This window comes from Schistocerca americana, chromosome 4 (genome assembly GCF_021461395.2).
Source record: "Schistocerca americana isolate TAMUIC-IGC-003095 chromosome 4, iqSchAmer2.1, whole genome shotgun sequence".
In the NCBI taxonomy this organism is placed as follows: domain Eukaryota; kingdom Metazoa; phylum Arthropoda; class Insecta; order Orthoptera; family Acrididae; genus Schistocerca; species Schistocerca americana.
In genome coordinates, this window is record NC_060122.1 from 503787436 (window position 1) to 503813843 (window position 26408).

General features: G+C 38.2%; 1 protein-coding gene across 1 annotated transcript in view; it reads right to left on the bottom strand.

The window, feature by feature from the left end:
- Positions 1 to 1045: 1045 nt before the first annotated feature.
- Positions 1046 to 26408, bottom strand: part of LOC124613585 (laminin subunit gamma-1-like) — a 193811-nt gene continuing 168448 nt past the window's right edge. The window contains exons 19-21 of the mRNA XM_047142301.1: positions 11954 to 12071; positions 6379 to 6491; positions 1046 to 2829 (exon numbers count right to left, since the gene is read on the bottom strand). Of these exons, the coding sequence (XP_046998257.1) occupies positions 2707 to 2829; positions 6379 to 6491; positions 11954 to 12071 (354 nt within the window). The 3' untranslated portion in view covers positions 1046 to 2706. The remainder of the gene's footprint in view (positions 2830 to 6378; positions 6492 to 11953; positions 12072 to 26408) is intronic.

Genomic DNA, 26408 nt, shown 5'->3' on the forward strand with positions numbered 1-26408 from the left:
CCCTGCTCCCAATACTCTACTCCACTTCATTTTTACATCACATGCAACCAAGCTGGAGTGCCTGTACAATGTAGTAAGCCACTCTTGTCTGTCCTCATTGACCACTCAATGACTCAATTATTGGTAAATTGTTATTTTTGTTCCTTCCATTATTTGAATCTCACCCAGGTGTTAGTATTAGCATTCGTTTAATGTTAGTGGGCTCAGTTGTATATTTATTAGACACGCTGAATTTTTAATGTAACATCTGTTAGGTAATATGTAGTGGACACTTGCACATAAAATCCACAAAATAAATATGTTAAACTGTTTAATACTTTTGTGTGCTTGTCTATAGGAAAAATAAAAATGAATTAATAATTTGAGAAATAGTAATGAACAAGCATATGGTATAAATTGCTGCATGTCAAAGCTCCAAATTCTGTGTTGTTGTTGTTTTTTTCCCCTTTTGTGTGTGTGTGTGTGTGGGGGGGGGGGGGGGGGGGGGGGGGAGACTCAATGGTATTCATGATCTATGAAACCATTTTTTAATGTTACTGTAGCACATTTTGTTAGTAAAACTCAGCAATGTGATTACATGTACTATAAAATCTTAAAGATAATTATAAGGCTGTCCTTCCTTTTTTAAATAAATAAAAAAACAATATCTGATCTGCGGAACTTGTCACAAACAAGCAAAATGCTTGAAGCCAATTTCATTCCAGATAACAAATGGAAATTATGATTCTCATGATGTAAGTAAACAGCATCCACAGTAATTCTGGACAGGATCTGTCTGAACTTGAGATGTATTGAGATTCAACATCTGCAGTGTGCTTCACAGGCAAACCTGCACCAAAGTCATGTGAATTGGAGGGGGCAATGTCTGCTGTGAATAAAAATTCTGCTTTGCACATTTGAATGCTCACTCATATGCGTTACTGACTGTATATTACTAATAACAGACACAAGCACTATCTTTAACTCACAGCTGCCAACTGTTTGATTTTAACTATTATTTATATGAGAAACTGACACCTTCCCTGGAATATTTTTCCCTTTTATTGTTATTTAATGCTTACCAAAATTTCATTGATTATAAATTTATACAACAAAGTCAATATGGTGGTCAAATATTTTATGACACACTGAATAGTACAAAACCTAGAACCCGAGCATATTTACAGAGCATTCACTAATGCCAGCAGTACTATGATTGATAGTTACAATGCTGATGATAACTGTATGTACATTGTATTTCACAATTGCTATCACACATTTCTAAATATTGTAGAGGGGAGTCAGTAGATAAAGTTTTAAGAAGAAATCCATGCCTAGAAATGTATCATTTATATAAAATAAATTTGAAGATCAGATTGATCAAATTCTCACTTCACAATACAGTATGTAATGGGAGAGCTGCACAACACATATATTGAGAATGTTTTCTAGTTCCTCTCAGTCCATCACATACCTTTTTCATCAGAATACATCAATAGCTGCAAGAAACTGGTATGCTCGCAACTAAGAAGGTTGACAGTGGTGCTCTGTGGACAAGCATTAGTGTTTGTGGAACATGTGGCTGAAAGCATCCATTGCAGATACACCTTGTGCAACAAACAATAGAGTCACCAAGAGCACTCATGGCCATTTTCTCTACTGTGTATGTGCCATGAAGCCGGAAATTTGAAACTGATCAAATCTTCCAACTTATTTTACATCAAACAGTACATTTCTTGATGTATGTTGCTTATCAAACCATTATCTACTAAGTTCCGTATAAAGCCCCCAGAAACCAGTAATAGGAATTGTGAAACACCTTGTACATTGTTTATTGAGCACTTTTCTTTCTTCCAGAGTTGTGTACATCACACAAAAAATGGCATACCATACTCACAGTGTAGGCTCATAGCTTATTAATGATGGCATGCAACAAGGTAAACCAATATTACATATCTCTCAAAGCTTTGCCTTTTACACCTCTACATTCAACATAAAAATAATGTATTACTATCGATGTCTATTTCTTAATTCTTCAAGGTGTTTTAAATTCTATTTCAAAACAACCTTACAATGAAATTTCTCTGATGATATTAGTTACAGTATATTAACACTAAGATTGTTATCAGTAATGTTTTAATTGCAGACTTGCAGGTAGAACTTGTTTCAGTATCAGTTTGACTCTCTTAGGGAATGTAAAGATATGTAGACCATTTCTACACAACTAAATAACAATAGTGTTCATATTTTAATCTGATACAAATGGGAAATTAATTGTTTTATTGTTTAGAAAAGCAACAAACAAATATTTATTATATCTTTGGTATTTGAAGTATATTAAGCAGATATTTTCATAGATTTTAAACACAATGTAGGAAACAAAATCTATATTTAGTGCTTAGCTGAAGTTTCAGAGCTATTTTGATTAGTATTGCAGCAACTGTTAAACATTCGTATCTCACCATGGTTGGTTCACAACTATCATATTAGTGTTGTTCACAGTGTTTCTATAGAAATATGGCTGTCCACAACTGCAAATACAAGTAGCTACAATTGATACAATATTATTATATGCTACTGACACTAATCGTAAATAAGATAGTTTAGTTATCCCAGAAAACATCAATGTGGTGTCTGTATTAGCTTCCAGGTTTCATGAGGAACTGTTCAGTTACCACTGTCTCATTTTACTACTTTTTTGTGTAGACCTTCTTGTGGTATTTTCTGTTATGGTTCTAGCTGCAGGCGAGAGCCACAAGCCTTAGGCAGAGCATTAGCAACTTGTTCTGTGTGTGCTACTTCAGCCCTGAGTTTTATAATTTCATCTTCGTAATAATGAATCCACTGCATCTGGAAAAAATAATTGCTCATACTGAACAAATGAAACTCGAAGTGCATTACAAACTCATAATGTTTTTGTTTCTTTTTTTCCAATTCAGAATGTTTTGTTTTTCAATTCATGCAAGACCATACTTAAATCACATGCCACAAAATAAAAGCTTAGACATAACAATAGCATAACAACTTTATTAAACAGTACAAAGTGAACAAATAAACTGTTTACACAAGAAGACTGTCAAGCCTGTATGATTATGTATGACCAAACACAAAACACACACAGTACTCATTGTGTCAGAATATAGTATCAAAGTGTGGTAGGACATAAAGGATGCTCAAAGAAGCAGAAACCTGTTTGGGCACCATAGTAATTTTTAATGTACTATGAATTATTTTTAATTTGATCAGTAACTCATTCAAGCATTGTACACTGAACATCCCAACAAAAATGTTGACAGAGAATATAGGGGGGAGGGGGGGGGGGGGGAGATGTTACAAAAATTTTACATGAGAAAATTCCTGCGGTTACTGGTGTAGGAGGTTTCAGTTCACATCTTGACCCACACAGGCAGTACAGTAGAGATCAAAATAACAGAAGTTCTCAATTGGAGCATATATCTATCATTGTGTTCCAAATTAGCAACTTCCTACTGTAGAAGCAATTTAGAGAAAGGAGAAATAATTATGTATATGAAAACTAATCATAGATTCAAAGTTATAGACACAAGTAGTTATCATGCAGAGTAACACAAGTAAACATATAAACGTGAGGTGATGTTACCAGTAGTGCACTTTTAATTATTGCACTTTCCATATCCCCATTTGGGAAATATTGAGAAGTTCTCAGAAAAATTTAAAACAATGTTGTTTCACTGTGAGACAGAGAACTGTCCTTAAGCCAACTTTAACAATCATGCAGTAAAATTATAATTTCTATCTAATATAAATCCTCCACCCTGTAGCATGAAATGATGTGTAGTGAAAAAATAACATATAATGACAATATCAAAATCCTCAATGACATGTTAGGAAATGCAGCATGGTCTGAAACAGATTATTATTACACATACAAACATTTTGCTAGAGGCTTCTTTCTCAACAATCCATAATAACTTTAGTTATGGACACTGTCATTTTTTTGTACTTACAACAATGATATCATGTAATAAATATAATAAATATGTACCACAAGTACCATATTAGATATTATTATATAAATATTTACCACTGCTAATATGCAGCAATACACAAAAATAGTACAATAAATAAATAATGGAACTCAGAAATCTTTCTGTGAATATAAAAATCTTTTAATTAATGATTATTTCAACTTGCTCATAAATGTGCTCAATGAATTTCCTTTATAGTTTTTGTAACCTGTCTTCCAGCTGCCAGTTATCTCTTTTATTACTCTGTACCATTGCCACCACCACCGCCCCTGCCAGTCAGCCTGCATGCTATTTGTCTGTTTCTTTCGTCAATCGACTCGATGAATTGAGTTCGTTCATTCATTCGATCATTCATTTATTACATACTTAAATAGTACATTGAATATAGGGCAAGTCAAAGTCAAAAATTGCGAAAGGAGCAGACACACACACACACACACACACACGAGAGAGAGAGAGAGAGAGAGAGAGAGAGAGAGAGAGAGAGAGAGAGAGATAGATAGAGCATGACAAAATTAATTACAGATAACAATCATAAATTACAAGTGACAAATACAGCAATTTGAATTTAACAATTATTACATAATCATTGTTTACAAGGCTACTTTGTGTAATTTAAAAATTCTTTTACGGAGTAAAAGTAGTTGTACTTTCCTATGTAGCACACATTAATGCTCTTAATGATCATGATTCTGTTACACAAGCATTGTGTGCTTGTCCCAGATCTGACTATCCTACTTTGCACATGCTGCACAAAATATTTGCTTGTCTACCTGCATCTATTGCTACAGTAGAAAGAAGTTTGACGTTGCACTGTCAAAGGCATGGCTGAGGTCGACAATGAAGGAGGGTTGACTTAATGGCTCACTCTGACATTGATTGTCCTATTGACAATGTAATTAATCAATTTGCCAGGAAGAATAGATGCAAGAGAGGTGCTCCAGGTGATTATGTGCTGTTAACAAAGGTACACACTTTGGTTGTCTGCTGCCATGGCCCATTAACAACAAATTTTGCCACACTGTCATAATGTATATGTTCATCATACATCCCATATTGATTTCTGTGGTTATTTCATGCACTGTTACTTTTTTGTTAGCACTGACAACTCCATGCAAATGCCTCTGCTCTTGATAGATAAGTGAAAGCTGTCAGCCACTGTGTTATTGATGGTGAGAGATAATGCCTGAAATCTGATATTCTCAGCAGACTCCTGACGCTGTGGACCTTGAAATATTGAATTCCCTAATGATTTCCAAAATAGAAAGCCCCCTGTGTCTATCTCAAACTATCTGCATTCAAAGTCTGTTAGTTCCCATCATGTGGCCATAATCACTTGCAAACCTTTTCACAAGAATCACCTGAATACAAATGACAGCTCTGCGAGTGCAATGCCCCTTTTATACCTTGCGTATGTGATACTATAGCTACCTGTATTTCTGCATATCTCTATCTGATGACTTTAACTACTTCAGTGTACATTGTTTCATTACGCTACACACACTAGTAGCTAACATCATGCCCATTTAGTGTACCAGAATTTCCAATTTGCTAGCTTGGAAAAATGAGTCAGCATCCCACTTTAACAACTGAGATGTTGAGTTCAGAAAGAGGATAAGGTGTTAGATTATATGTATATCATTTAACGTTATGAGTAACTTTTTGCAGAAAAGAAAAACAAAAGGAAAAATATAGTGTGAAAGTGTTACCTGAAATGATAGACGTTTTATTGTCATTATTATTATTATTATTATTATTATTCATTTGTGTTACTTTTCTTGCCAAACCCCTACTATGTGTTATCTAAGACATTCTTAAATGTATAGAATATATTGCTTAAAAGGTGCTCTTTACTTTACTTTCTAAATAAATTTGTTTTAGCAATTTCTTTAACCTCCTTTGGCAGTTAAAGACTTCTAACCCTCTGTAGAAAATGCTATTTTGACATTTATGTCTATTCTTTCTTGGTAAATGTAAGTTCAGTCTACATCTTGTTCCATTGTCATGAGCAGTGTTGTCTGTACAGTAATTATCAATGCTACTTTTCATGGGTACAATCGACAGTTAAATGTACTCACACAATGAATTCCAACAACAAGCAAAAGTAGCAGTGAAAATTATCTCTGAAGATGACATTTAACACTCCATGACTGTCTCTGCACAAAATTGTAGGTCTAAATAGCTATGGGCAGTCACAGAAGATATTTACATTATTGTCAAAGATCATTTGTTAGTAGGTGTATGAGCTTGTATACTGTACAGTCTGTGTAACATGTGAACAAAGCTTCATTCATGGAAGACTATTGTTCCAGAATGTTTGTATTTTATTTTCCACTTTTGTATTTACAGCAAACAAATCTGAAATAAAACTCAACAGAATAACAAAGTTTACCTGCTCATGCCTGGCTTCTCTAAGAACTCTGATCCTCTCGTCTAATCTGATGTTCAGTAATTCATTTTCTGCCATCACAAACTTTCTCTCCAGGATTTCTATTGTAGAAATATCTGAAGAAAAACAACAGTGACATGTTACACCACTTGATAAAACGTGACTGCTGCTACTTCACAGTATTTAGCAAATAGCTGGTGCTGATGCATGCCAATTTCTGCAATTGGAGCATTTATTTGTTATAAAAATTGCAAAAATGAAAATAATACAGGTATTGCAGTCTGATCATATTACATTACTATAATCTATCTGGGCTTGTCCTGTGGGACTAGCTTTAAGAGAGCACATTTACAGACTGCATATTATTTTCTGCTGAAGTTCTACCATTTCCACAAAATGAAAATTAGTCCACAATACTATCACAAGCATGAGAAGTAAAAAAATGTGGTTTGCTAATTCTAATCAATGAATATTTTTGATAAGTGAAATCTACAGTTCCTTAAGAGTAATCCAAAACAAATTAAAAGCACAGCAAGATCAATAATACAGTGGTCAATATCATGCATAACTGTCAACTTCATATGACACAATGAAACATCATTTTGCCTCATGCCACCGTATTTACAGGCAGCTATACACCTTCAGACATATCCATGCAACATGGTAGGTGTACTCCTTTCAGTACTGCTTAGCATCAGCATTTCTGGATAGTTTAACTATCTCCAATTCAGGGGCTGTATCAATATTCAGTCTACACAAGAGTGTGAATTCTGTATCCAAGCAGGGCACAGGTACAATACCTACAACCATATGCCATCTGAACTGGCTAAATTATCTCCACTAAACAACCCTAACATATAATTCATCATTGGGAGAGTAATAGCATTTCCAACAGGACTGAATGTATTTCACAGAAACAAAGTGTGAAATGCGTTTTTTGATCACTATCTAAGATTAGGTCTCTTTTAGGGACTGTAAAGGATAATCTTGGTTTTTGTAAGGCCCATGTCTAGCATATTCCATGCAGTCATGGCACATCATACAGTTGTCTTGGGGTCAGCACCACAGCACCATGGAAAAAGCACCATGGAACACATGTGTCTCTCACACATACAACAGAAAAACTACTATTGCAGAACACTGCCTTGGTATCTGTCATTTTATAAGAGTATAACAGCACAAAGATTCCTGACAAACACTTCCCTAGCTATTAGAGTAATTTATTATCCAAGCAGGTAGGAAGATTTTTCTGTTTAGCAAAATTGACAAAAAGTAGATTTCAGAGTACTTGACAGCTCAACACAAAAGTTTTGTCTCAAGTACAGATAGTGTTGAGGATCAGTGGACAAAGTTCAAAAGCATCATACAATATGCATTATATGAGTATGTGCCAAGCAAGATCGTAAGAGATGGAAAGAGCCATCGTGATACAACAACCAAGTTAGAAAACTGCTGCAGAAGCAAAGGGAACTTCACAGCAAATATAAACATAGTCAAAGCCTTGCAGACAAACACAAATTACACAAAGCAAAATGTAGCGTGAGGAGGGCTATGCGAAACGTGTTCAATGAATTCGAAAGAAAAGTTCTATGTACTGACTTGGCAGAAAACCCTAAGAAATTTTGGTCTTATGTCAAAGTGGTAGGTGGATCCAAACAAAATGTCCAGACACTCTGTGACCAAAATGGTACTGAAAAGGAGGATGAAAGACTAAAGGCTGAAATACTAAATGTCTTTTTCCAAAGCTGTTTCACAGAGGAAGACTGCACTGTAGTTCCTTCTCTAGATTGTCGCACAGATGACAAAATGGTAGATATCGAAATAGATGACAGAGGGATAGAAAAACAACTAAAATTGCTCAAGAGAGGAAAGGCCACTGGACCTGATGGGATACCAGTTCGATTTTACACAGAGTATGCGAAGAAATTTGCCCCCTTCTTGCAGTGGTGTACCGTAGGTTGTGTAGTGTAGCGTTCCAAAGGATTGGAAAAGGGCACAGGTCATCCCCGTTTTCAAGAAGGGACGTTGAACAGATGTGCAGAACTTTAGACCTATATCTCTAATGTCAATCAGTTGTAGATTTTTGGAACATGTATTATGTTCGAGTATAATGACTTTTCTGGAGACTAGAAATCTACTCTGTAGGAATCAGCATGGGTTTCGAAAAAGATGATCGTGTGAAACCCAGCTCGCGCTATTCATCCATGAGACTCAGAGGGCCATAGACATGGGTTCCCAGGTAGATGCCATGTTTCTTGACTTCCACAAGGCATTCGATACAGTTCCCCACAGTCGTTTAATGAACAAAGTAAGAGCATATGGGCTATCAGACCAATTGTGTGATTGGATTGAAGAGTTCCTAGATAACAGAACACAGCATGTCATTCTCAATGGAGAGAAGTCTTCCAAAGTAAGAGTGATTTCAGGTGTGCCACAGGGGAGTGTCATAGGACCGTTGCTATCCACAATATACATAAATGACTTTGTGGATAACATTGGAAGTTCACTGAGGTTTTTTGTGGATGATGCTGTAGTATATCGAGAGGCTGTAACACTGGAAAATTGTACTGAAATGCAGGAGGATCTGCAACGAATTGACACATGATGCAGGGAAAGGCAATTGAATCTCAATGTAGACAAGTGTAATGTGCTGCGAATACACAGAAAGAAAGATCCATTATCATTTAGCTACAATATAGCAGGTCAGCAACTGGAAGCAGTTAATTCCATAAATTATCTGGGAGTAGGCATTAGGAGTGATTTAAAATGGAATGATCACATAATGTTGATCATCGGTAAAGTAGATGCCAGACTGAGATTCATTGGAAGAATCCTAAGGAAATGCAATCTGAAAACAAAGGAAGTAGGTTACAGCACACTTGTTTGCCCACTGCTTGAATATTGCTTACCAGTGCAGGGTGCCTGTACCAGATAGGGTTGATAGAAGAGAGAGAGAAGATCCAACAGAGAGCAGCGCGCTTCATTACAGGATCATTTAGTAATCGCAAAAGCGTTACAGAGATGATAGATAAACTCCAGTGGAAGACTCTGCAGGAGAGACACTCAGTAGCTCGGTATGGGCTTTTGTTGAAGTTTTGAGAACATACCTTCACCAAGGAGTCAAGCAATATATTGCTCCCTCCTACGTATATCTCGCAAAGAGACTATGAGGATAAAATCAGAGAGATTAGAGCCCACACAGAGGCATACTGACAATCTTTCTTCCCATGAACAATACGAGACTGGAATAGAAGGGAGAACCGATAGAGGTACTCAAAGTACCCTCCGCCACACACCATCAGGGGGCTTGTGGAGTATGGATGTAGATGTAGATGTAGATATGTAGATGTAGATGTAGATGTAGACATTAGATGAAGAAGTGACCTTATAGAGACAGGCACTTTTGTTTAAATTCTGCTTGGAATGATAATGTCATAAAACTCCTGTAACACCTTGGGCTGAAAGGTAGAAAGGGGGGGGGGGGGGGAAGTTAAATGATGCAAGTTACATCGAGCTGCACAAGATAGAGGAGCGTGGAGGGCTGCATCAAACCAGTCTCTGGACTGAAGACCACAACAAAATATAACATTCCCTATAAGCACAGCTTACATTTACAATTAACAATTTAGTACTACACAATATACCATGATAACCACATAAGTTTTGATGAAATCAATACAGAAAACATGTATAAATTCAACATCAAGTTTTTGTACCTAAATTTTTGAAACATACACTCCTGGAAATGGAAAAAAGAACACATTGACACCGGTGTGTCAGACCCACCATACTTGCTCCGGACACTGTGAGAGGGCTGTACAAGCAATGATCACACGCACGGCACAGCGGACACACCAGGAACCACGGTGTTGGCCGTCGAATGGCGCTAGCTGCGCAGCATTTGTGCACCGCCGCCGTCAGTGTCAGCCAGTTTGCCGTGGCATACGGAGCTCCATCGCAGTCTTTAACACTGGTAGCATGCCGCGACAGCGTGGACGTGAACCGTATGTGCAGTTGACGGACTTTGAGCGAGGGCGTATAGTGGGCATGCGGGAGGCCGGGTGGACGTACCGCCGAATTGCTCAACACGTGGGGCGTGAGGTCTCCACAGTACATCGATGTTGTCGCCAGTGGTCGGTGGATGGTGCACGTGCCCGTCAACCTGGGACCGGACCGCAGCGACGCAAGGATGCACGCCAAGACCGTAGGATCCTACGCAGTGCCGTAGGGGACCGCACCGCCACTTCCCAGCAAATTAGGGACACTGTTGCTCCTGGGGTATTGGCGAGGACCATTCGCAACCGTCTCCATGAAGCTGGGCTACGGTCCCGCACACCGTTAGGCCGTCTTCCGCTCACGCCCCAACATCGTGCAGCCCGCCTCCAGTGGTGTCGCGACAGGCGTGAATGGAGGGACGAATGGAGACGTGTCGTCTTCAGTGATGAGAGTCGCTTCTGCCTTGGTGCCAATGATGGTCGTATGCGTGTTTGGCGCCGTGCAGGTGAGCGCCACAATCAGGACTGCATACGACCGAGGCACACAGGGCCAACACCCGGCATCATGGTGTGGGGAGCGATCTCCTACACTGGCCGTACACCACTGGTGATTGTCGAGGGGACACTGAATAGTGCACGGTACATCCAAACGGTCATCGAACCCATCGTTCTACCATTCCTAGACCGGCAAGGGAACTTGCTGTTCCAACAGGACAATGCACATCCGCATGTATCCCGTGCCACCCAACGTGCTCTAGAAGGTGTAAGTCAACTACCCTGGCCAGCAAGATCTCCGGATCTGTCCCCCATTGAGCATGTTTGGGACTGGGTGAACGTCGTCTCACGCGGTCTGCACGTCCAGCACGAACGGTGGTCTAACTGAGGCGCCAGGTGGAAATGGCATGGCAAGCCGTTCCACAGGACTACATCCAGCATCTCTACGATCGTCTCCATGGGAGAATAGCAGCCTGCATTGCTGCGAAAGGTGGATATACACTGTACTAGTGCCGACACTGTGCATGCTCTGTTGCCTGTGTCTATGTGCCTGTGGTTCTGTCAGTGTGATCATGTGATGTATCTGACCCCAGGAATGTGTCAATAAAGTTTCCCCTTCCTGGGACAATGAATTCACGGTGTTCTTATTTCAATTTCCAGGAGTGTATTTATGTGAAACATCATTTTGCTTGAAAACAAAGGAAATACTGGGAGTCAGCTTAGATACATAAAGTATATGTAAATAAACATATCGATTGCATGGATTTTGCAACTTAGCTTACTTTGTGTCCCCTGTTACACTAGTGTGCTGTGGATGGACTCCAGAACTTCAGTATATCTCAGAAATACAATGAGAAATGTGTAGCATAGCAATGAAATACAACAATGCTATACACTAACAATATGTTTGGCCAAGATAATCTTTTACACCTGCAGTCATTATAATCTCTTTTTTTGACTATTCACATAAACTATTTCTACACGTCAGTGTTCATGTTTCATTGATAAATTCTTCCAATAAGAAAAATTCTGATGTAAATGTTCTATTCACTGATATGGTAATCTAGATGGATGAGGTTTACTATTACCTAATTCAGAAAACTTAGTCATTTCTTCAGTGATAGATCTTATCTGTTGCAGAGACCACTGTGCTACTTTTAATGTTTCCACCTGATCGTATCTCATTTGGTCTATGTCACCTTTCACCTGAAACACAAGTAAAGTTGAGAATACTATACATTTCATCACGTTCATTTTAGTACTGAGTTCTATCATGCTATCCTGAATCATTTGCATACAGCATTTAGGTGTGCTGGGTACAAACATTTTCACTTTAGAAAGGTAAATCTTTGGTCATTGGTGAAATGGGTGGCAGAGTGTCATTTGTAACATTAACTAGAGGAGAAAAAAGGAACTGTGGTAGTTGTGTTGCTCACTGAACACAAAACAGGTGGATACTATGGATTTGCTAAGTGTGGAGGGTAAAACAGATGGGTAAAGCATGAGAGACACATAACAAAAAGATGTCTAAATACAAAACAGTTCCTTTATTGGAACATTAACAGGCACAATTAATTGCAGAACACAATAATAGCAGAACACATTTACAAAGGTAAGTTGCCACGAAAATGTCTCTGAACAAAAACTCTTAGTTGTGTTGGCCCAGTAATCCCACCACCCATGAACGCATTATGAATACACACGAGGCATGCCTACTGACTGTATGTAGTGTAATCAGTTTACACATCTTTAAAGACAACAAGAGGAACATCATTAATGTTCTTTAGGTATCATAAATGGGGCTGATCTAACACAATGACCAAGGAAATATGCAAATAGAAATAAATGAACTTGGAAGTACCGTGAGTGCATCTAACCTAACAGAGTGATCCAAGCAAAATACAGATAAACAAACTTGAGGTACCATGAGTGAAGCTAATCTAATACAGTGATCAAAGCAAAATACAATATACAAATAAACAAAGATGAGGTACCATAAGTGAAACTAAACTAACACAGTGACTAAAGCAAATACAAAATAGAGATAAAAGAACTTGAGGTACGGTGGTCGAAGCTGGTCTAACATAGTTGGGGATTTCAGTCTCTAACAGCTGCATGCATAACACTGCGTTAGTTTATGTATAGTTCACAAACAAATGTTGGATCTTCCCACACTCCCTACAATTTAAACCTCAAACAGGCACGCTGTTTCTCATAATGCAAATGCACACACAGCATACTTTGTACACTTGTAAAGAACAGCTGTCTTTCTTTTACCAGGGAAACATTTATGATGAAAATCACAGTTTAATCTCAGTTTAATTCAGAAATGATAAAATAAACTTACATTAAATGAGCTAAATCACTGTTTAATTAGACAGTAAAAAATAAAATGTCATTATATCACTTTTGCTCCACACAAGTATTAAACCACAATAATGATGCACTCAAAGCATTAAACAGTGCAGCTGCATCAGATCACTACCAACTGCTTATTTGATTGCCAATTATCTTGTAGATTACGGCCTCATTTTGGGACTGCTGCTAGCTCAGAATCTGGTTTATTTTCCTGCACAGATCATATGAATTTTGTCAACTAGCTCCCAATTTATTTTGTATTACTGCTGCACACTTAGATGTATGATAACACGACGTATCACTGTTAACTGAAGCAATCTCACAATTGCAAAACAATGGAATAGTATAAGACAATGTTATCTGTAAATGGTGCACATTATACATAGGCATGCTCACTCAAGGGTTAATTGACTGATAAAGTTTATACTCTATGCTAAGGGCATGGGATCACAAGGCAGGTGGTGAATAATGCTGTCATGAAGTATGGAATCAACCTTGCCTTCTAATTTTCCGTAGCATCATGGGAGCCTGCAACACTGTTCATTTTACAGACACACAAAACTGACTCACCATTTATGTCTTCATGGGTCATGCAACTATCTGAGTGCTCTGCAGCAATCTAGTATGTTCTGATAATTAAATAACTTAAACACAAACTTAACACCAAAAGAACATTAAATTGTTGCTTTTCTCATGTGCACAGCTTGGCATCAGCAGGAGAAGTCCAGGTGTTGGGGAGGCTTCCTGTAGCATGTTTTAGGAAAAAACTCCAAGTGCTGCAGCAAAAAGGTGTGTAGCAGAGAAAACTCTTGTTCTTGGATACATTCAGTTAGTGATGAACTTTTTGCTGAGTGATGAGCCATTTGCTACAGTGCAAGATCATCACTCGAGCAGACAGGTGGTGGGCACAAAAAAAGTAGTAGTGCATCACCGCACAATACTCCCCCCGCCCCTGCCCCCCTCCCCTCTTCAAGAAGAAGAAAGCAGGTTGCAGAATGCAGTGACCACTGCCAATATCGATTACCCAACTGCCACTTGTGGAAGCATGGTGTCAGTGGAGTAAGTGCCACTGACGATGGTGGAGGCACTGCGTGATACATGGCTGCCTCTGTGACATCACATCCCGAGCTCAGCATGGTGGTAACATCCAACCACATGGTAAAACGGGATGGGGGGCAGTGATGCACATGGGAGGGGGGCATAGTTGGGTATGCTGCAGTGTGGGGGTGGGGCCTGCTGGAGTGTATGGGAAGCAGCTCGTGCTCAGGCAAGTCGCACATTGCAGGAGGTGCACAGTGCATCCTGCATGGGTAGCATAACACACGCTGTCCTGTACCGACACTGTACACACCCACTGCTACCACCTTTTGCTAGTAGACTGGGTCACACTTTGTGGTGAAGGTGTGTGATGACATCATGGAGCTGGTGACAGGTGCCTGATGTGGTGTTGGTGCCTCTTCACTCAGACAAGGCACCAGAGGACAGGACCAACAGCAGGAGTGAGGTGGCAGGTTTCAGGGGCAGCTCTGCTGGGTGTGGTGTGATAGCAGGGTGGCCTCCACTCTCAGTTCCCAAATATTGCCCACCAAGGTGGCAGAGTCCATCACCTCAATTTCAATGACAGATGGTGCGGAAGGGCTGGAGGTTGAGTGTGTATTCCCTCTTCAATCAGTCAATGGATACTGTGGTGGCAGCATGACATAGATGTATGTAAAAGGTCTTCTCCCTGCACAAGGGGCAGGCCTGAGTACTGTTGGCAGAGCAGTGACTGGCTGGTGTCCATTCAGGGCACGACATGCATGCAGATGCAGAGGTACTGATGCACAAAGGATTTGTGCTCACCAAGGCATTGTTGGGGCACCAGGCATATGTGTGTCATGTAGTTACTATACATAGGCTGGGTTGCAGGTGGTGGCCAGCAGGGGCTGCACCCTGATGAAGTTGCCTGGGACAGTGAGCAGCTGCCCATAGACGACTTACACTGTGGACACATGCAAGTTAGTTTTATGGGCCATCCACAATGCTAGGAGAACTAGAGGCACGGTGGCAGACCAAGTTATGGTTTGCATGCAAGGATGGCTTTTAGGATCATGCAGAATCTCTCCACCACACCATTAGTCACAGGATGGTAACTAGTAATAAAATGGATGAGCATACAACAGGTTTTGTTTAAACAGGCAAGATGTGAATTGTCATCCATGGTCCATCATCATGTGTCTGGGGTATCCAAAATACAAGACCCAATTGTCCACAATAGCTTTTGCCACTGTATCCACCATGATGTCAGGCAGTAACATGGCTTATGGCCACAGATTGTACCTCTTGATAATGGTGATGATGTACTGGTGGTTGTTTGGCAATGTAAGGGGGGCTACAATGTCAGTTACGGACATGGGAATGACAATGGTCCACTGGGATAAGTGCTAGCATGAGAGGCAGGTGTGATCCCAATCATTGTAGTCCCATTGAATGTTGGGCCAGATGAAATGCTCCCACAAGAGGGCCGCAGATGCACAGGTGCCAGGATGTGACAGGTCACGGAGGTGTTGAAATGCCACCTTGCGGAAGTCTTGGGGGCGGAGGGGGGAGGGGGGGCTGCAGGTGCAGATATGCAGATATGCTCTGTGGAGTTGGCTGTGTGGCCGGAAGTCATGCAGAAGTTGCCACCTAACATGTGCGTTCGTACGAGGAACTGTGTGCCGTTGGAGGTTGAGGCCAGCGTTTGGTCTCTCCTCGGTCTTAGCAGCTCAGGTATAGCTGCCTTGGTGGCAGTGAGAGCACAGGAGCAGCTGAGGCAGTTGGTGACGATATTATCGATGCCTGCCATGTGCCATATGTTGGTTGTGAACTGACCTATTTACTCCTGATGAAAGATTTACCTAGGAGAATTCTAAGTGCCTTCCTTTTGACAATACCCTATCATAAGTGGATGGTGGTCAGTCCAGATCATGAAGGGGTGTCCTTCCACCGAGGGGTGGAAGTAGTTGGCCACTTCATAGACAACAAGAAGCTTAAAGATTACACTGCCTAGCTCCGCTGTGGCCCAGAGAGCTTCATGGAAAAGAATGCCAGCAACTGCCAGGAACCTGGCAGATGGTTGTTGTCAAAGGATGAAACCTAGGGCAGACTGGCTGGAATCAGTAGCATTCATGAGATGGGCAGTCAGATCGGGTTGCACCAGGAGGCATATCAGTTTATGCAGTATTTTAAGACAACATTAGGAACATCATTAATGTGTTTAACATATAGGAAAAAGGGGCCAATCAAACACAGTGATCAAGGAAATATGCAAATTAAAAAACTGAATTTGTGGGTACTCTGAGTGTATCTAATCTAAAATGGTGATCAAAGCAAAATACAAATTAACCAACTTGAGGTGCCAGAAATTAAGCTAATCTAACATAGTGACAAAAGCAAATAAAAAATACAAATAAATGAACTTGAGGTACCATAAACGAAGCTAATCTAACACAGTTGGGGATTTCAGTCTCTAGCAGCCACAAAAAGAGGTGGATCTTGCCGCACTTGCTATAATTTAACAAGCTCTGAGATGGGGATACTACACACTCAGGATGCATGTCTGTGAGGCAGGTGCTAAATAATGTTGCCATGGAGTATGGCACCAATCTCACCTTCTAGTTCTCCACAGGCATCACAGGAGCCTGCAGTGCTGCTAGTTTCACAGACACACACAACCAACTCATCATTGATGTCTTCAAGGGTCATGCTCCTATCTGGGAGCACTGCATCAAGGCATCAAGTTCTGATAATGAAATAACATGAACATAAACTTAACACCAAAGGAACATGAATCACTGCACTTGTCATGTGGACAGCTCCGCATTGACTTGGGAAGAGCTGAGAGTTGGGGATATTTCCTGTAGCATGCCTTATGGAAAAACCACATTCAGAGTGTCAAAGTGGCACATGATAGAGAAAATTCTTGTCCTCAGATGCATACAATTCACAGTGCGGTTTTTCGGGCAACACATAATCTGTTAGAGTGCAAGATTGTCTGCTAGAGCAGGAGAGTGGTGAGCACAAACACATAGTAGTGCATCGCCACAATGTATTATGATATAGTTTTACACATGTAGTTTTTATTACAAGAATCAGTAATGGACATTTTGTAGCAGAAAACATCTCTCAAAATCCAACCTAAGTCAGAGTTGTGCCTTTGATATGCAGTGGGGGGGAGGGGGGGGGGGGAGTTGTCAAGCAGAACGTTTTGTTCTTTTTGTGACCACAATGAAGGGACATTTTAGGATATCCAATACAATCATCTAACTTCCTAAACAATAACAATGTAGAAGCTGGGCTGAGGTATTCTGTTGTGGACTTTGAGCCAATGGCTTCATCTGAAGCTGTAAACCTGTATGAAGGTGAAAGTCTTTAAATGTTTGTGTTTGTAACAAGAAATATGGGGACATTTTCAAATTCTGTTAACCATCATTAATTGATTAATACATGACAGAAATGATTTGTGAAGTAGGTATGATGCTCTAATTTCAATCATATAGCGTATTACATTGACCTTTGTCTTTTTTCTTTATATATATATAGAAAAAAAAGGTAGTCATAGTGCAGAGACGCATTTTGCTCCTTACCTGTAGGTATTGTATTTCATTGTTAGATGCAGCAGTCTGCCTCTGTTTGATCTGAGATGACCTCTTATCTGGAGATGTCTTAGTAAAATTGGCATTCTACATATACTGAGATAAGATCTCACACTCTTTGCTCATCAGTATATATAGCTATGTTCATCAGTATATTTAGCTATGCTCCATTACTCTGTAAACTAATTCCTGGCATTTGAACACTAGCATTCAACATTTTTCTTACCTCTCTTATTTCATTGTACATTGATTATGCCTTTTGCATTTACTAAACTTCATTTTTTCTTATTATGTCTTATCTTCCTCACAGTATCACATTTGATGTACTACTGTCCTTCTCTTGTAACCCTTGAATGAACATTAACTGCTCCTGCAATAATAAATTCTCTCAAACTTATATTGATGAATGAATTTTCAGTGCAGTTCAGTGTGGCTCATAATATGATTTATGTTGCCTTGTTTGTCTTGCCTTCCTACAGTTATTGTGTGAGATACATTTTCTTTAACACTTTCACATCTCACCACATGAATAATTCTGCTGTGCATCTCACATTAAACTATATTATTTCAAGCTTTTTCTCACTACTTAATTGTAAGGATTTCTCAGTGCATGATAACATTTTTTGACACAGTTACATGGGTATTTTTCAAAATTCATTAGGACAGCGTATTCAATAACTATGAATAAACATACATTGGAGTAGAACTTCATGCACAGGAATAGGAATTTGTGTCATTATCTGTTTATGAATTAAGGCACCAAGGTTTTTCGCCTAAGTTGAGGTTGTAACATTGTCTGATGGAGGTTAATAATTGATCTGAGTGTGCTCACACAATGGTAAATGTGGGGATACACAAATCTGTTTCTTAATTTTTAACTGAGTGAGCTTTGCACCTTTTCCCTCTAAATGTAGGATGTCTACATCGATTATTATTCATAATTTTTGTTTAAGTTATGTTCAACGAAAGACAAATCTGACTTCTTTTCTCTCCATTTTCAATGGTGTTCTCTGAGCCTAGTACTTCCAGCCTGTCCAGTGTAGCAGGACTGACACTCTTGGCCAAGATCTTATAAACCTCACTTTTCATTGCAACAGTTCAGAATCAATGAAAATGATTAAGTTCATAAGCAGTCATAATCTTGGAATAGACACATCCACCCATCTGCAACCTTACCAGTCTAATCCTATCTGCAAAGCACGACTTTTATTTTCATTCATAATATATCATAGTGTAATGTAACAGGGATTAAACATCTGCATGTACCAGTCTTACAAAGTTTATTACCTTTATTTTCTTGGTATACCTAAGTGTCTTTGTCCTTTAGGATTCTTATTAACCATTTGTTTCGGTAGTTTTTCACCTCACATTCTGTCCACATACTGTTTTCATCTCTCTCTCTATGTAATCATTTACTTTGGCATTAACAGTTTATAAGACATACCTAAAAACTTCTTTAGACTGCTTGTAAACCATATCTGTTGACTTGTTCTCTCCTTCAATCCACCTCATAACTGGAAAATTGCTTTGCATTCTCTATCACTCATAGGTTCCCCAGGTATTTCCTGCAAAACTATTTTATTTGTGACAAGATAGCCTAATGGAGACTGTTATGGACAACATGGGGCTTAAAGTAACTTGTTAGATAGCTCATACAATTTACTTTCATCTCTCTTTCTCTTTACCACTTCTTAGCTGTAATCACTATTTCTCATGTTCGTAATTACAAACCTGCAAAACATGCTGTGAATGCAAGAATTAATTCTCCAGTATAAATGGTTGAGAAAGTTTTCAATACAAATAACATCATGCTATCCAACAGAGAGCACATGGTAAAACAAAATTGAACCACCTGTTTCCCATAATCACCTACTGATATGTATTACATAGTCCAAGAAATTGTCATAATCATTATATATGTGTATTCTACTCCATCATTTTACAGAATTTTTACTTCTACTTTTCTAAGTGTAATGTCAAAGCTGACATCCTTATTAAACACCCTCTGGATACCTGAGCTATTAATGTTATCTTTGATTATGAAGGATATGTTTCAAATGGAAAAGTCACCAGCCATCAGCTTTGTTTCGTATTTTCTTGATCCTCTTTCATCATTTCATGTACACAGTATGATCAGCTATGGAACAAGTCAGTTGTGAAGTGATAAGAGGGACACACTTTTTTTATGATAGTATGGGTACATACAGTATTTTGTAATTGCATAAAAACAACAGTTTACAATTTCAGTACATAATGTTGGATTATTTTCTCTAAGTTATTTATATGCACATAATCTCCAGAAGGGAGTAGCAGCTTTATATCAATAAAATTAAATTTATTTAGTGCCTCTCTTAAATTTATTGTCATTACAAAATTGGCACCTGGAAAATTCTGAAGGTTACAACAAAAATTAGGAAATTTATAGAGTCCATAGATATCTACATGGATTACTTCATAAGGAATTTCTCTATGATGTAGAAGCAGTGGGAAGTTAAATATGCCTTCAGTATGATTTAAAAACTTTATATAGTGTTCACTGATTTCACTTTCTCACGTCTGAAAATGCTTTACACTGCATGCTGTCTTGCTCTAAAATTAACACCATATTTTAATAGAGAATGAAAATAAAGCAAAATATTTGTTCTAGGTATTTTCTGTGACATCAATTTTCGAACACTCTCTTTAGGTAAAATGTTACACTTAACTAGTTTGAGACATTTTCAATGTGCATATCCTATCCAAGATTATCCTAAAGCCAGATTCCTTTAAAGTTCGTGTGATCTACTGAACAAGTGGTTTTGTTATTCCACAGTGTGTTTGTACACAGTTAGTCCCTATTTCTTACATTGTGGAATTTTAGTGCTGCTATTTCATTTTAATTAATGATTAGTTTATTTTTATTAGTGATATTTATTACACCTTGCTTCATAAGTGCATATTAATTGTACATACTTATCCAAAGAAGAAAAAAGGACCTGAGTGCTATGAGTTAAGAACAGACATCCTCCACACTTTCAATACGATGACTTTTCCTTCTTTTTAATACAATGGGAAACCCAGGATGGAATGTAACAGTATTATCAAAAGATAGTTGCTACTCACCATATAGCAGAGATGCTGAGTCGCAGATAAGTACAAGTAAAAGGCTGTCACAAAATAAGCTTTCGGCCAACAAGGCCTTTGTCAAAAGAAGACAACAGGTGCACACAAATCCACGCAAATGCAACTCACATACACATGACCACTATCTCTGGCAACTGAAGACTACAAACAGCAACACATGGCGGGAGAGGCAACTGGGTAGGGGTAAGGAAGAGGCTGGGGTGGGGAGGGGGAGGGATGTTGGGTAAGAGTAGAGGATGGTAAAGTGCTGCAGGGAGAGCATGCAGAGACAAGGCAGAGAGAAGATAGAGCAGATAGATGCAGTCGGGTAGTTAGATGAAGGGCAGGGGAGAGAGGTGGGTGTAGTAGATGAGGAGAGAAGTAAAAGACTGGGTGTGTTGGTGGAATAGAGGGCTGTGTAGCGCTGGAACGGGGACAGGGAAGGGGCTAGATAGATAAGGACAATGGCTACTGAAGGTTGAGGCCACAAGGATTACGGGAATGTGGGATACACTGCAGGGAAAGTTCCCAGCCGCATAATTCAGAAAAGCTGGTATTGGTTAGAAGGATCCAGATGGCATAGGCTGTAAAGCAGCCATTGAAATCGAGAACATTGTGTTGGGGGGCTTGCTCATTTCATTATTTCATTTCATTTTATTATCTTTCTGTATATCATTTACATGATGTAGGAATTGTCACAACAAAGTTATCATACTAGTACAAGTACTACAGACATAATAATAGAATATCGCTTTCAAGGCATTTTTTAAAAGTACAAGTTTAGACATACAAATTAAAATTTTTGGCAATAAATTTACACACAATCAAAGTACTCATCTACGTCATAGAAAGTTTTGCTTAAAAGGTAATTTTTAAGTTCAGTCTTAAATTTTACTTCATCTATTATTGCCTTCATGTACACTGGCAGAGCATTGTAGAGTTTTATTCCAAAATATCTTACATGCTTTTGGGTTTGTGTTGTCCTTACCCTTTCTACATACAAATTCTTACGAGTTCTAGTATTATAATTATGGCAGTCCTCATTTGTACGTAGATTTTTCATATGTGCTCTTGTACACAGATTGCTTTTAAAAACGTACAGTGATGGTATTGTGAGTATTTGCAGTTCTTTGAAAAGGGGCCTACAATGAGCTCTTGGAGAGTTATTTGTTATGATTCGTACAGCTCTTTTCTGAAATTTGAAGATATCTGTTAAGCTTGATTTAGTTTTACCCCAGAACACTATGCCATAAGACACGATGGACTGAAAGTAAGCAAAATACACTAGTCTAGTACAGTCTGTACTGCATACTCTAGATAATATCCTCAATGCAAAACATGCCAAATTGAGCCTGTGGGATAAGTACTTGAGATGGTCTTTCCTGCTTAAGTTTTGATCAATGTGCATGCCCAAAAACTTTGTGGATTGTACACTCTCTATCTTCTTATCCATTAGTTTTAACTGGAGGTCCATATCTTGAGTTGCTTTGCCATACTGTATGTAATTTGTTTTACTTAGATTAAGTGTTAACTCATTAGCATTAAACCAATGTTGAATATATTTCAGGACTATATCAGTTGTGGTGGTTAATGATTTTTTATCATCAATTATAATTATGCTAGTGTCATCTGTGAACAACATTATTAGGATTTTTTATGTCATTTATATAAAGCAAGAATAATAAGGGACCGAGAACACTGCCCTGTGGGACACCTATTTCCAATTTCTTTGCATCTGAGACCCACTTGATTTTCTGATTTTTATGCTCTGCGGTGATTTCTACCACCTGAGTTCTATCTTGAAGGTAAGATTCAAACCACTGCTTCACAACTCCCCTTACACCTATTGCCTCCATCTTGTTTAACAGAATTTTGTGATTTACTGTATCAAAAGCTTTAGATAAATCTAAGTTAATTCCCACTACACATTTTTTAGTGTCGAGACTCCTGACAATCTCTTTGGTATAGGCATGGATAGCTGATTCTGTGCTGTGGCCTGAGCGAAAGCCATGTTGATTGCAGTTTAGAAGTTTGTGAGCATCTAAGTAATTTATGAGTCTGGTTTTCATTAATTTCTCTAGAATTTTTGAAAATGATTGGAGAAGGGATATTGGTCTATAATTTTCTACCTTGTATGGATCTCCTTTTTTAAACAGAGGTCTAACCTTAGAGATTTTCAACCTCTCAGGAAACACACCTTCGCTGAAAGACAAATTGGCAATATGTACCAGGGGCTTTATAATTTGTTGGGCAACTTTTTTTATTATTGACACAGGCACTTCATCCACACCTGCAGACATTTTTGATTTTAGACTCTTTATCACCTTTAATATTTCATTATCATTTGTGGGAGTTAACAACATACTACTGTCTACTTTTGGGGCTGTTAATTTCTCATGTTTAGTGAAGTTTTTACTTAATGACACTGGTACACTTAAAAAGTAATTATTAATGTAATTTGCCAGAGTTTCATCTTTTAATTCAATATTTTCACTATTTTTGAGTACTGTTTCCTGATCCTTGAGGCCCTTACCTGTTTCCCTTTTCACAATTTCCTAAATAGTTTTTGATTTATTGCCTGATTTTCTTATTAATTTATCATTACTTAGTAATTTTGCTTTTGTAATTACTTTTCTATATATTTTTTTGTAATTTGTTACATATTCTTTAAACTTGGGGTCAGTCCAACTTTTCAGTCTATGGTTAAGCATTTTCATGGTCCTGGAGGAATTTCTAATACCTGTTGTGATCCAGGAGTTAGCATCCCCTGCAGATGAAATATTATAGGACATACTGCAAAATCTTAACTAAAGTCATTAAAAAATCTAAAAGTATGTGCATGCAATCTGAAATTAACTGTTCAAACAATAAAATCAGAACGATTTGGAATGTAATAAAGAGGGAAACAAGTACTGCACCATCTGACAATGAAAAATCTGCTGTCCTAAAAATTAACGATTTGGAAATAACTGATAGTAAACAGATAGCAGACACATTTAACAACCACTTTCTAAGTGTCATCTCTCAAGTAGGTTGCAGTGGTGACCTAAGAGAAGCTTTAGATATTCTGAAACTTAACCTCCCACAATGTTTTAATGATATAGATGTAACACCCATAACTGTTCATGAAATTAAAAAAATAATTCACTCATTGAAAAGTAAAGGATCTTCAGGTATAGATAACATCTCTAACAAACTGTTGAAAGCCTGCAGTAATGATGTAAGTGTAGTACTTGCTCACATTTGCAACACGTCTCTTTATGAGGGAGTTGTTCCAGAGAGAATGAAATATGCCATTTTGAGACCTCTTTTCAAGTCTGGCGATGCTACAGATGTAAAAAATTATCGTCCTGTCTCTCTCTTAACAACATTTTCAAAGGTTCTTGAAAAGGCAGTGTATAACAGGATTGTGGCACATCTTGATAAACTTAATATTATTAACCACAGACAGTTTGGTTTTCAAAAAGGGGTTTCCACAGAGCGTGCCATATATTCACTCACAAATGATGTCTTGGAGTCTATTAATAGTAAGAAGTCACCAGTTGGTGTCTTCTGTGATATTTCCAAGGCCTTTGATTGTGTAAACCACAAGATACTCTTGGAGAAGGCCTATTATTACGGAATCAAAGGACCTATAGGTAACTGGCTAAAATCATATCTTCAAGACAGGAAACAAAAGGTGGTTCTACATGGCTGCAACACAGTATTTCCTAATCTAGTGGATTCTGAATGGGGAAAAATTCAGCATGGAGTTCCCCAGGGATCTGTCCTTGGACCCTTGCTGTTTTTAATATATGTTAATGATTTACCCCTGTCCATTAGTAAAAATTGTGAATTCACAATGTTTGCTGATGATACAAGCATTGTCGTTGATGGTCAGTCTACTGCTCATCTGGAGACTGATGTTAATGATATACTCAGAGAAGTTACAGCTTGGTTTTCAATTAATTCTCTTTCAGTTAATATTAAAAAAAACTAATTTTATACAGTTCCACACAAAAAATAAAACTCTAGAAAGTATAGTAATTGCTCATGACAACCAGGAACTAGAACAGGTGCAATCCACTAAATTCCTGGGGGGTTCACATTGACAGTAGGCTCAACTGGGAACAGCATGTGTCCCTTACTCTAAAAAGGCTTTGATCAGCAACTTTTGCTCTAAGAATAATTACTCATTTTGGGGACATCAACATTTTAAAATCGTCTTACTTTGGGTACTTTCACTCATTAATGAGTTACGGAATAATATTCTGGGGTAATTCACCAGCCTCAAAAAAAATCTTAACTGCTCAGAAGAGAGCAGTCAGAATCATGTGTGGGGTTCCTCCACGAACCTCATGTAGAAAACTTTTTATACAGTTAGGTATTCTGACCACAACATGTCAGTACATATACTCTCTGATGAATATAGTTAATAAAGACTATGCTCAGTATGAAACAAATTGTTCATACCATAACTACAATACTAGAGGTAAAGATGATCTACATGTTGAACTAAAAAATTTAACACTTGTACAGAAGGGAGTAAAGTATGCTGCTATAAAGACTTTTAATGCATTGCCTAATTATATTAAATGTACAATAGAAAATGAAACGCTGTTCAAAGGTATGTTAAAAAAATACCTGCTCGACCATCCACTGTACTCGTTAGATGAATTCTTTTCCAGAAGTAATGCCCTCCCTTAATAATAGATGTATTTAGTCTCTTAGTTATTAGATGGATGATACAATATTATGTTAATGTTATAGTGTTAATATTATAGTTATAATGTTATATTGAGAATTGCTATACTAGTTTAATGACAGCTTGTAATATCTATATCATTGAATTATATTACTATTCTGTAGCATTAATTGTATTTGTACAATTGTATTGACACGTTCCACATCCAGGCGAATCACTCGCATGTACGGATCTATGGAATATGCATACCAAATAAACCAAATAAAAATAAAAAATAAAATGTGTATGCCCATATGTGTTTGTTTTAACAAGTTTCTTAGGAAAACACATTTCAAAATTCAACATAAACAGGGAAGAAAAAACATTATATGCAGTGTTTGTGCTAGTTTGTAACAGTACTTCTGCCCATGATTGGTTAGTCAGTGTATTTATGAAGTGACTGCAACTATTTGTGGAGAAGGTTCTTTTGTACATTTGGTATGAACTATTTTTGGTCACAGGGGCTATGGGAAATTTAAGGATAAGTGCATTGTGATCAGATATTACTAGGTCAACATTGATTACATCTATATCTATGGCATCTATATTTGTGAAGATATTATCTATGAGACTTTTTGAAGAGTTTGTTATTCTTGTAGGATTAGTTATATGTGGATAGAAAAGCGTAGCGTTCCAAAGGATTGGAAAAGGGCACAGGTCATCCCCGTTTTCAAGAAGGGACGTCGAGCAGATGTGCAGAACTATAGACCTATATCTCTAACGTCGATCACTTGTAGAATTTTG